General features: G+C 44.0%; 1 protein-coding gene across 1 annotated transcript; it reads right to left on the reverse strand.

Moving 5' to 3' along the window:
* Positions 1–3,502: 3,502 nt before the first annotated feature.
* Positions 3,503–12,788, reverse strand: LOC144067497 (solute carrier family 45 member 4-like). The gene is made up of 14 exons (XM_077591313.1): positions 12,503–12,788; positions 8,193–8,381; positions 7,068–7,247; positions 6,807–6,997; positions 6,553–6,739; positions 6,018–6,476; positions 5,425–5,696; positions 5,111–5,272; positions 4,949–5,048; positions 4,793–4,873; positions 4,597–4,727; positions 4,438–4,506; positions 4,217–4,368; positions 3,503–3,635 (listed from the first exon to the last, which is right to left on the reverse strand). Exons 1-14 carry the CDS (start codon positions 12,786–12,788, stop codon positions 3,503–3,505), a joined length of 2,592 nt encoding a protein of 863 aa, XP_077447439.1.
* Positions 12,789–12,852: the final 64 nt, after the last annotated feature.

The following is a 12,852-nucleotide window of genomic DNA, read 5'->3' on the forward strand; positions in this document are numbered from 1 at the left end:
TAAAAAAATGCAGGAATTAGATGGGTGTACTTACTTTGAGATACTGTAGATCAGGGGTCTCATGGGGTCTCTATCCAGTCTGTTTTTCATGTCTTTCCCCACCAAAAAACGTGAATCAAATAAACAGGATGAATTTCCTGGTCAGCTTGCTAATTAGTTGAGGATTTGATTCAGGTGTGGTGGAGGAGGGTGATTATGGAAAAACGGAGCGGATCGCATCCCTGCAGGACCGGAGTTGGAGACCTATGTCCTGCAATCGGATCGGATTGGAGTCCCTCACCTAGTGGCCATAGTTAGCTGGGATAGGCTCCAGCACCCCCTGTGACCCTTGTGAGGGTAAGCAGGTCATAAAACTTTAAGCCCTGTGGGTCAAAAATGGAACAAATGAAGAACATTTGGGAATGAAAAAAATACATCACATTCATTGTTGGTTTGTTTGAGAACTTTTTTTTTTTTTAAATGGTTCCATACAGTGTTCAGCATCAATGCGGACATCTGAAGGCTCAAGCATATGTTCATAAAGTTCATAAATGTATATACTATTACATATATATATATACATACACGGTATACACACACGCATATATTTATATATATAAATGTAGTCTTTATATATAGAAAAAAAACCACTACCAAAAATAATCATCTTTTTTCATAGCAGCAAAAAAGAGGAAACTAAAAAGAAAAAAGAAAATGTATTTACAGTACAACTTTTTCAGATGACAAGGCATTTTACAACTCTAGCTTTCCCGTTCTTTGAAGTACTTTCATTTCTCGTGGATTTCTGTGTATGTATGTATGTGTATATGTATGTATGTGTATATGTATGTGTGTATATGTATATATATATATATATATATATATATATATATATACACACAAATATATGTATACATATATACATATACACATGTATGCATATATATACACACATATATACATACATATATGTATACATATATACATGTATGCATATATATACACACATATACATACATATACATATATACATACATATACATATATACACACATACATATATACACATACATATATATACATATACACACATAAAACAAAGGTATAAGTCATAAAATACTAAAGAAAAAAGGGGCTAAAATTGATTTGAAAGCAAATCCAGTAAAAAGCAACAGACAGAAAAACGACAACATCCAAGATGGAAACCAGTTGACAAAAACCAGTGAGTGAACGCGCACACACACACACACACACACACACACACACATACACCCGCACAACCATACACGGAACCCTCCAAAACACACATCCAAAGTTTCAGCAACCTTTTTCAAAAAGCAACTTTTTCTAAACCAGCAGAAGATTATTCGTGGATTTTGACTAATTCAGCTCATATCCAAAAACCCGGAACCTGAACAAGGGTGTGTAAACTTTTAAAAGGGCTCCCACGCATCCCTGAATAGATTTCCACCGCAGAAATGATGTGTGAAGTAAGCAAAACAATAAATATCCTCCGCAATTTCTATTGGGGAACATTTTCATGTGCAAAGATTCATGCGCGGTCATCCCGACCCCCAAAAACAAAAAGGATTTCCCTGGAAATCGCTTCACATTCTTTACCATGTGACCTATTAAGAAAATAATAATAGTCATAAGTTGAGGATAGAATCCAAATTCCCAACTGTAAGGAGCGAGCGAGGTTTGGAACATTCCAGAGTCGATAACGGAAGGCCGGAAAATCGGAAGCTCGGCTTTGATTCGGATTGAAAAAGAAGAAATCCACCACGATTGACGAATTGACTTTTACAAGAAAATGACAACAATAAAAGTCTTTTTATTTAAATAGCATAGCGAATTCTTTTTTTTAAATGAATTTTAAAACCAATATATTTTGGATGAAAATTAGAATAGGAATCGAAAAACGTGTTCAATTTTTATGAGGATAAATCGTCACAAATTTACCACTTTTGACCTTTAACCCTGTTGCAACATTTGTAACTTTTTTTCCTTCAGTGTGGCCTTTTGAATGTTTCATATGTAAATTATGTAATCTGCCATTAAAAAAAAACAAAATAACTTTGGTTTGTGCTCATGCATGTCTTATTATGTACCAACCTCTTATATTACTTTTACCAATAAAGTATCTTTTGTCAACTCAAATATTTTTGGCCTTAGTCTAGATTGCTATATTTGAACATTTTTTTGCTTCTAGTGTTTCCCCTGGTTCAAAACTTGACACATTCTGGTTCTATTTATCAATTATTTTTCCTTTGTTGTGATTTTTCAAGTACCGCAGCAAAACGGCAAAAATAAGCCTCTTTTTTACGATGTGTATTTTTGCACAACATAAAAAGGCAACGCTTTAGTTACCGCTTTGCATCGAGTTGTTTGAGATTTATGTTAAGATCAAATGCCAATCAGCAAAACCGTAGCGGTTAAGTGCATTTGTTCATAATTTTTTTTCGAAATGTAACAAAAACGGCCGCCACGTTTTTAAACGGTTTTTGGCATTTTCAGTAAAAAGTCTCATATAATGTCACTGTAGAATTTTTCTTTTAGTTATTTATCCGATTTATTTATATATTAGAGATTTCTTTTCTAAATTTGACTGATTTTTTTTATTTTTCTGTCGGGGTTTGAAATCGCAAACTGTATTTAAATGCATTTTGGCAAAAAAAAACAAGCCTAAGGGTAAAAAAAAAAAGTAATAATAAAGATGTATTTTTAAACAAAACATTTTTGCAGATGCTTTTCTACAGCGACAATATTCTCGCAAAAACCAAATTTTCAGGTTTTTGCGTTTTTTTCCAGTGGTCTCCCAGCAATTTATGTCTTCATAATCATCCTAAGGAAGACTTAAAAAATACAGTATTTACGATTTTTTTTATGTTTTTGTTTTACCAGCTTATGTGCAGTTAGTTATCAGCAAGAGCGCCACCCGCATGTCATCAAAGGGAACAAAAAGAAGCAGCAAAGAGGGAAAAAAACTCCCTCTACTGCCGACATGCAGCATTTTCAATGATCATGTCAAGAGGTCATGCAGAGAAATATTTGGGATAATAATGCCCTGAATATATATATTCTATGCAGGAGTTTCAAGGCGGCGTCTTTTCTGGAATTTCACTTTTAATCCTGACAGGACGTCCGATCTTAAAAGTCAGTTGTGTGGTTATGTACTCCACTTTTTTGGGGGGGGGGGGTCCTGGAATGACAACATTAGACCTCTTTTGCAGTCAATTTTGGGGTCGTCGTCTTCTACTCGGGCTCTCGTTTTCAAGTATGAAAGTTGGTCAAGAGTCTTAAAGCTTCGGCAGAACCAAAGATTTATGTCCGCGGCGAGGAAGGACGTTTTTTTTTAGTCGGCGCCGACGATTGCAGCTTTCGAGGAAGTCGATAACGTTCGTGTACGAAAAGGTCGCCCCTGAGGTTTACCGTCTAAGTATCGCCCACTTTTTTTTTACCTGGTAAAAGCTCACATTGCGTTTGGGACGGAGTATCATGGAGGATGATTGGGCGTGGCCAATCACAAGACGGATTCATTCTCCGTGTGACTGGACGTGGCAGCAGTGTTGGTGGTTGTGGTGGTGGTGGTGGTCTTGCCCTCCTTGCCAAGCGTGGTCAATGCCTGTTTCTCCGTTTTGGATGATCCCGCCTCCCTGACAAGCACACATAACGTTATCCAAATCTGACTTGATACATACCACCGCGATATCATTTGACACAAAGTTGTTATTGAATTTCGAGGACATTTAATCATGTTTCCAGGCCTGAAATGATCCAGAAATGACGCAGCAAGCACGTCAATGCTGAAACTCTTTGTTGTTTGGATACAAGAACTCACACACTTTCATAAAAGTGAAGAAAACTAACAATTCTTACAATATTCATATTAAATTGGAGAAAAAGCCTAAGTGTTGTATAGAAGTGTATTTTTCTATATATAAAAAATATAGGATAGTCTCCAGCACCCCCACATTGCTCGTGTGGATAATGAATAAATATTCTACTTCTCGAAGGAATAATACGATTACTGCAATTGATTTTTCTTGGTTTACAATATTTTTGATGCACTGATTAAAAAAAAAAAATCTATATTTTAAAGTTACAAAATAAATTGAAATTAATTCCAATAAAATAACAAGCGTGAAAAGTTAGTACTCGTCATGCTTTCAGTGCTATTGACAGAGACAAACGTCCAATCATATGGAGTTTATACAAAGGTCATTTCTTGACTTACCCGCCCTGCGTGGGATAAATAACCAGGAAGCAAGCAGTGAGGAATCCCAAGAGAGAGCCCCCGGAGGCCACGACGGGAATGACGCGCACGCTGCCGACCACTTCCACCACGGAGCCCAGAGCCGAGGCCACCAGGATTTGACTGATGTACACCTGCCCCAAAGAGATCGTCATTGTCATCGTTGAACCCCGAATGGACAGCGTGCCAAAAATGAAACCCACCTGGCAGGACAGGATGGCGCAATCGATGCCAAATCCTCTGCGGGAACTGCCAGGACTGTGATGGATGTACTGCAATCAAAAACAGTTTTTTTTTAGTTACAATGGTCGCTATTTTGGGTCTGTGCAAAGTACTATTTTCCCTTCTCTCGTTCTTGGTACCTCTTTCATTTCATGGTACTGCCCCAGCAAGGCGTAGGGACAGTAGGAAATACTCATGGAGATGATACCCATGCTGCTGATCATCACCATGGCCACGTAGACGTTAGGAAATATGGCCATGACGGCGGTTCCTAAGTCAGGAAAAGACCACGCCGTTGGTTGGCGTTCAGACATTTTGCCGGCCGCTCGTCTGTACCTATGGAGAATCCCAGTGTTCCGAGAATGTAGATGACCTTGATGCTCAAGTCAAAGTTTTCCAGGTACTTTTGAAGGAGAGCTAGATGGATCAGGAAAAAAAATCTTGACGCACTTGGCCCAAACAGAGGACATTAAAAGCGATCATCGATGTTACCTGAGCAGGTGGCGGCCGTCATGGCGTATATGACCAGACCCCAACATCCCATTTGAACGCCTCGGTGATAATTAGTCAAATCGGTGGAGTTGGCGGGGGCCTGAAACGAGCACGGCGCCAATCACTTGAAATATTTGCCGCCGGTCCGAGTGAGGCGCTTACGATGGGATCTCCGTGGTAGATGACTTGACCCATGAAGTCGGTGAAGAAGACGGCCTCGGCGATGATGGAGAACCACGTGAGGAGGTGGCACGCGCAGAGGCGCAGGAGCTCGGGGGGCATCTTTAGCATGGAGAGCCACAGCAAGCGTACCGTGGTTTCCGACTGGCGGGAGCAAGACACTCGTGACCTTCTGGGCGCCATTGTCATTACACGGTAAGCGGCCAATCCCAATCGGAAGTGCGACTCCCGATTGGCTGAGAATTTCGGCAGTCTCGCAACGTGAACATCGGCCGGCGCGACGGGAGGTCCCTCACCTCGCACTCTTCGCCCTCGGCGTCGCCGGCGGACGAGTTGGTGTTGCCGCTGCGGCGGCGGCGGTGGCGCCGTCGACCGGGGCGCCGCTGGCGCGCCTCCACTTCGTACAGATCGTTCATGCTGCGTGACGGCTTGATGAGGAAGGCGGCGTTAGCCCGCCGGTAGCGGCGCCGGCTGCCCACGCGGCCGTAGTAGGAAAAGGTGCAAGACGGCTGACGGTAGATGGCGTGGTGGTGCCGCCACAGCCGCGTGGGGGCGCCGGTGCTGGCGGCTGGAGGGACGGGAGAAATGAGCAGATTGTGTGTTATCTCAAGACGAGTGGATGAGACGAATTATTGTCCTGCGGTTTGATGAGACTGAGATAAAATTCATTTGGTTATACTGGTGCCAACAAAGAGAAGTGTGTCTTGCCCACACTCGAGCGTGTCGATGGGCGTTCTCAGTGTAATAAACAAATTATTTAACGGACAAAAAGGCCACCATTCACGTCTACAGAAGCTGGACAGGACAAGCATCCCCCCCGAGCTAAACTCTATCGAGTATGTTTGGGGGTGTCGTCAGACAGAAAGTGGTGGTGGAGGTGTCGTGTTACCTTTGACCATTCCAGCCCGATGCGCCTGTCCTTTGGCGCTCAATCCGTTGGCGCTGTCCGTGTCGCCGGCGGCAACGCGCGCCAACAGGCGTCCGTTTCGAGTGCGTTCGTCGTTCAGCTGATCGTTGAGCAAGGCCTCCTGACCCTCGTCGTTCTCCATCTCCTGCATGAACGCCGAGAGGCGGCAAATCCGGGTGGGCCCGCTCTCCGCTTTCGGGGCGTGGCCTCCGTTCTGGGGGCGGGGAAAATCCTGACTGCCCGCGCTGCTGCTGCGCCGTAACGAAGCCAGTCGGGGAGGCGGCGTGCAATGGTTGCCGTGAGAGAGAAAGGTGGGGGAGCCGCGATAGGGCGACAGGCGGTCGGCGAAGATGGACGGCTCGATGTGGCACAGGAACATGGCGTCGTGGTCCATGCGATCCAGGCTGGCGTCTATCATGGCTAAGACGCTGTCGCTTTTACCTAAAACGGGATGACAACGTGGTTACGTTCTGCAACGTTGGGGGGGAAACTGATAACTCTTCAATTCATAACTTACTCCTCACAAGCTCCACCTCCAGGAAGTTCAACTCCATGTCCCCGGGCTCAGAACCATCGTCTCTATAGGCATCGTAGAGGTCTAGGCTGTCCATGGTTTCGTCCTCTCCGATCATTTCCAGCCTCGGGGCGGGAGCTCCGGCGCGGCCGTCGGCCGAAGGATGCGAGCGCCTCTGATCTGGACTCTCCTGGACACCAATTGGGTCGTACGTTGCCTTGCAGGTTCATCGCCCCGCGCTCACGGGCCACGAGTACCTGGTCCGGCCTGTCGTGTTGATGACTATATCGCTGCTCGTCAATGCTGAGCAGATGTAAGACCACCGAGGCGGAGAACAGGATGGCGGCGAAGACAAACAAAATCTGCTCTTGGGACTTAAAGACGTCCCCCAGGAAGGTGTGCGTCCAGTTGAGACCACCCAAGGCGTAACCCACCGCGCCGCCAAGTCCTGCGCCCACCGAAAAAGAAAGCGTCAAACGAGACGGATTTGAGCTCCGCCACGCCGGATTTGACGTTACCCGCCGAGGCGGCGTGGATGTTGAGTGCCATGTCCTGGTCCTCCGAGTCCGCCACATCCAGAAGGTAGGCTCGAATCGGTCCTTCCGTCGCGTCGGCGCAGAAATCCAGCACCACCACTCCGAGGACGGTCAGAACGATTCCTATTGGCTGTCGACCCGGAACGTCGCCCAGAGACAATCCTAACAGATATTTGGAATGAAAACAATACAAGAAACTCATCCTGTTTCTTGAACAAAAAAAATGGCCGCCCTCTTCGACGCCAACCCTGCTTGTATAACCGATTGTATAAACCGATAGCAAAAATAACCCATAAATGTGCATGGATTTACTTGTAAAATCCTCCAGGCGCCAATTGTGCACGCGGCTCGATACCAACCAGACAGGAAGTAGACCGTCATTCGTTGAAAGGAGGAAACAAACAGGAAGTAGTTCCCTGTGAAATGCTTGCTAAGGTGTTCCCATGCCAACAAACACACACTCATACTCACACACTGTCGAATCACAATTGAATAGGACGAGTTCTAATGGGGGGGACGGAGTTCCTGTGGTGTCACCGATTGGTCCAAAAATGTGCGTAATTTGCCAGGCAAAAAAACTTTCTTACCAAAAGAGTTCATGTCATGTTTGACACTAAATTAAGAAATCATTACGACAACGTAAGGTTAGTATCGTGAATGAAAACAACCAAAATGAAGCAGAAAAAGCATTTTAGTGAACTGAAATGAATGCAAAGTTTGAATTTTTTGAAGTTTGTTTGCAAGCGTAAATGCACGCGACATTGTGGCGTAATCAACAAACAAAAACGGCAAATCATAAATCGCATTCGGACTGGAACGACGCTTGGGGCAATCGATATGTGCGCGCCGTAAATCAATGGCGGGGACGTGCCAACTTTGAAATGACCTCACGGTGATGTAATACGCGGCCTCCGGGAAAGAGATACAAAAAAAAATGTGATGAAGAAATGAAATAAAAATATACCATACACACCCTGACACAGTAGTGATTAGAATAGAATGACTGTCTAGTTAGTTATTGACCATAGACATAGATTAAAATGTCAAACTATATAATGTTTCCCCCTAAATGTGAGTGAAAAATACAAAAGGCTGGTTTTCCCTCACCGATGAGCGATCCGTTGAGGAAGAGCGCCACCCCGATCAGCGTCCCGATGCAAAGCGCCAGGATGAAGGGCCTCCGGCGCCCCCAGGGCAAAGTGCAGCGGTCGCTGGCCGAGCCGATCAGAGGGGTGAACATGAGGCCCAGCACCGGGCTGAGGAACCACGTCAAGCTGTTGTACTGCTCCGGAAGACCTACGGGCACAAAAACGGAACACGTCAACAGACCTGAACCAATTTTGCTCCTTTGCCACCCTTAAAAATAAAAAAATAAAAACGCTTTTCGCGACACCCGATTCAAAAGAGGAAGGCTTAGTCAGCAATGTGTGTTTGTTTCCCAAGCAACGGAGACGAATGTCATTAGGACGTCTCGAACCCGTCTTGGGAACCCCGTCGCCACGGAGACTCCATCATGGTCGGTTTCCTGACTCCCGCCGATACGGCGACCAAACTCATGCGGCGCTTCCTGTTGTGAAACTTTCCCTCGCTCTTTTGTCTGACACACACACACGAGGATGGAGTGCAGTTCTACCCCGCTGTTTGAAAAAAATATATATATGCATTGAATATTGGCATTATTCGATTATAGAATTTTACAATTGGCTACTTGATGTCACTAGAGCTGCTAAAATAACAAGTAAATGAACCCGCTCTACTATTTTGCAGGTAGACATAAAATTGTTTTATTTTAAATGGTCCTTTAGACAAATTTTTTTTTAATTTAATTAATTACAATCCCGGTAAAACAAGAATAGCATTTTGTCTTAACAATTTATGCATTTTTTTATCAACTATAGGGAACAAATAATTCAATCAATGTGAACATTGAAAAAATGTATTAAAATAGTTTACCTGATTTGCATGTAAATGATCATTAAAAATCACATACAACTGGTTGTGTCAGTATGAAGTATACTTTAAAAAACAATCATTATTTTGCACTTACGTTTAAAATAATAATAATTCTGGCCCATCTGTATCCATTTTAAAAACTATCAGTTAAGCAAAGCATTTTTACAATATTTTGATACAAGTGTAGCTAATTTTGTGACCATTGCGAGACCCCTGACCTTCTCTCTCACACACATACACACACACACAAACACACACTCGGTAATATAACAGCATAATAAGTGTCAGACGAAATAGTAAACTAGCTGGTTCCCACACTTGGCTTGTAGGTACAAGCGAGCGCACACTCACACGAAAAAGCAAACAATACTGAGAGAATTTTGCAGGAAGTTTTTTTTTCTTTTTCTTGGTGACACAAACAAGAAAAGAGAGAGAACGGGGGAGGGCAGCCTGAGAAAGGATGGGGGTCAACGACAAGGTGAGGAGGTGGACAACGGGTGAGGAACAACCTAATGTTCCTCGCCCGTGATGGATGGTGGGAAAGCAAATTTGGCGCTCGTACGTCATCCGGGCGCTCATTTTACTATTTCCTCATTTTTCACGTGGCTACTTTTTTAAAATTCTGCCCGTTTGCACTTTAGCACGAGGAAGATGAACAAAGCGAAGAAGCAAAACAGTCGACTACTTGTTGTCAGAAGGTCCTGAATGAGGTTCACTGTACAGGTTCTGTTTCCCCATAGGCCAGTTTCAGGAGATTTTATTTATGTATTTTTCTTTTTTTAACTTACCTTTGATGGTGCCAGACGTCCATTCCATTTTGACTGAAGCAAATGAACGTTTCTAAACATTAATATTTATCCAAATCCTTTTCTCGACCTTCTTAGTTGTATATTGGCATTTAAAAAAAACATATTTCTCCATTTTTTTTCTTCAATATAATAAAAAGTGTTGACGAGACTAAACAGACAAAAAAACCCGAGGCTAGCCATTAAAGCTCTTTTACGCGGGCAACGTTGTTTTTGAAGTACTCGTGCATGCGAGTACATGCGTGTGAAATGAGTTTCATGAACAACATCTTGCATGCGAGTACATGCGTGTGAAATGAGTTTCATGAACAACAACCAGATGTCAGACAGTAAATCCTTAATAGGGTTGATTCCTAGAAAGCCTTGAAGCCTTGAAAACATGTTATTAGCTACCTAAAATTGGCATTCATTCAAGTACTTTTTTATTCTATTGGATTAAACATGACTGCACATGGCAACCACATGAATCATTTTAGGGTTTATCGATCAGATAATCTCCCTAAAATGCCAAGAGATGGCACCAAAGCTTTGGACAAATAGGAAAGTAGTGAGCAACATAATTTCATTGTGTCAGGGTAGTTTTGTATATATTTAGCAGTTTATCCTCCTGACTACCAGTAGTTCAAATTTGTCCTCTGCGGAGGACATTTGTAAACCTAAATATCTCGCGCCCAGTGCATCCAATCGCATTCACAGCTTTCCAATGATACCAAATTTCTTTTGCAGTACTCCAATAACTTCCCATAGATTGGGGAATTTCAAAATGAATGTGATTGGACAACATTTTTTTGTCCCTGGTAGCCAGGAGGATATAGGTGGTAGGTATACACGGACTTCATGTGACAGACAATTGCTGATTTTTTTGGGAACATTGATAATAGTGAAAATATTGCTAAAACACAAAAAAGGCACCGTTCCATTCTGTGATGTCACTCATACCCTCGAGTATTGACGACATCATCCGGAAAGTACTGCCGTTTAATTGGCTAAAACTATCTCGCTGGAAAAACGTTTATTTATTTTTCTCCCCTGTTGCACAACTTTAACATGAAAATCTTTTTTTTTACTTTGTTAAACATACTTTGTTAAATGCATTATCTGTCCTTGTTTTTTGTCCTTCAAAATTACCTGCCAGCTCAGCAGGCATTTGTTTTTAACGACTTAACCTCCCTTTTTGGAACGGAACGGGCATGTGCCGAAACCCGCACGCAAACCGACATTCCTCGCATATTCAGCATTCACGGCGAGTACATACTGTCCGCGCCAACGTACAGAACGTGGCCTTTTGTTTTGAAGAACAAACTCTAGTGGACCGCCATTTGGTCGGTCACGTGGCGTAGTGGCTGCGGGGCGGCCTCGCTTGGCGGACTCCAAAGCCCTTTAAAGGCGTTTGTGAATAAGGGCGAAAGCAATATCAGAAAGTTGGCGCAGAGATTACATAAATGCTATAAATAGGGGAGGGGGTTTTAAATAGCCGAGCAGACTGTTGAGTCACGTCCGAAGCGTGAAAGAAGAACCTTGAAAGCTGCCAGCAGGGGGACGCCTCGCACGGCTCGCGCGCTTTAATCGGCCCTTTTAAAAACGCCGGTCGTCCGTGAGTGACTAAGGGTCAGATTAAGGAGATTAGTGGCTGGGCGACATGGAGAAAGTCATTTACGTAACCCCCCACCCTGCGGTGTTCCGTCTGGAAGGTCATCTGAGAAGCTTATCCTCTCGGCTAACATGACAAGATCATTCAGAGGCTACCTGGCACACAAGCCGGTTGGCCTCCCGCCAGGCCGGATGACATTTTGGCTGCTTTCGTCGGCGGTTCCAAAGAGGCGAGTTGAGATGAGCTCGCCGATGTTGGAGTCTGACACCAATGATTTGCAACTAGCGCTAAATCACGACAAAGTAATTCAATAGCTGTCCGATGCGCGCAAGAGAGATTGGATTGAATTGGTTGCCTTTTAAAAGGATTTCGGAAGATACAGATATGAAGAGGGATTTGCTTTAGCAGTGTGTTACATTAGAAGGACTTGCATGTCACTTGAACTGGCTGCACGAGAGGAAGGTTTCTCGTTTGCTCTATAAACCCGGCGGGACACCAGGTTAAAACGAATCTATAAAAAAAAGTATGCATATTTTAACTGTGTCTGCACTGCACTGAATCATGTTTAATTTTTATTTGTTAGAAACTGTATTTCAAGACTGCCTCGTTGTAAGACTACACTGAAACATTTTTTAATTTATTTTAATATAAATATTTTTTACCATCCTTCTCCAATGCCAGGGAAAGCCTGGACATTCTATTCTTTTTTCCCTTTGTGCAACAACAGCATAAGCAACTGACGCTTTGTCAGCCAAAATGGAGATTTATTATTAAGATTATCGTCATTACTGGTTTAAACCCAACTGTTGTTTTGTTGAGTCTTTCCCTGTGAACAACAAAAATCTAAAGAATTACTAATCGCATCTGCAACTATTAAAAGAACAGATGAGTGTCTCTCTACCGTATGAGTTAAAGATATTTCCCTCAGTGTAACGACAAAAACACATTTTTTTTTCCGAACCAGTTTTGCAAGGGCGTTAAATGTCAACATCCCGCTTTCAAGCCGCTTAATGATGACTAAACAGGTTTTAACAAGCGACTTGCGCGACGGTGGGTCGGCGTCTCACCTATCTGCAGCAGCACGGGGGTCACCAACGCCGTCTCCATGGCGTAGCAGAACTCTCGTCCGAACATGACGGCGCCGTGCATCAGCCATCTTTTCAGCGGGATGCCCTCGACGGAGCCCTGGCTGGCCGACTCCTCGCCGGCGTTGTCGTTGCGGCTTGGCGGCCCCGCCGGATCCCCGCCCGTCTCCTCGTCCGGGGGCCTCTTGGCCTCCACGCCGACCGTCAGCGGTCCCACCTGCGTGGCGTCGGCGCCGGTGCTCTGGGGGGGCATGGCGGGCGGGGGCATGCACGCCTCGGGTTTGGGGGAACGAATGCTGATGCCAAGTGATCGCTTTCAAACTGAATTTTAC

Source organism: Stigmatopora argus, chromosome 21 (genome assembly GCF_051989625.1).
Source record: "Stigmatopora argus isolate UIUO_Sarg chromosome 21, RoL_Sarg_1.0, whole genome shotgun sequence".
Lineage (NCBI taxonomy): Eukaryota > Metazoa > Chordata > Actinopteri > Syngnathiformes > Syngnathidae > Stigmatopora > Stigmatopora argus.

Bases quoted from the DNA above. Each gene is read 5' to 3' on its own strand.
- LOC144067497 (XM_077591313.1), bottom strand. From the start codon at position 12,788: ATGCCCCCGCCCGCCATGCCCCCCCAGAGCACCGGCGCCGACGCCACG. The intron at 4,507-4,596 runs GTACCAAGAACG...TTTTGATTGCAG, and splicing joins AGTACCATGAAATGAAAGAG to TACATCCATCACAGTCCTGG. The intron at 3,636-4,216 runs GTAAGTCAAGAA...TGTGCTTGTCAG, and splicing joins ATTTATCCCACGCAGGGCGG to GGAGGCGGGATCATCCAAAA.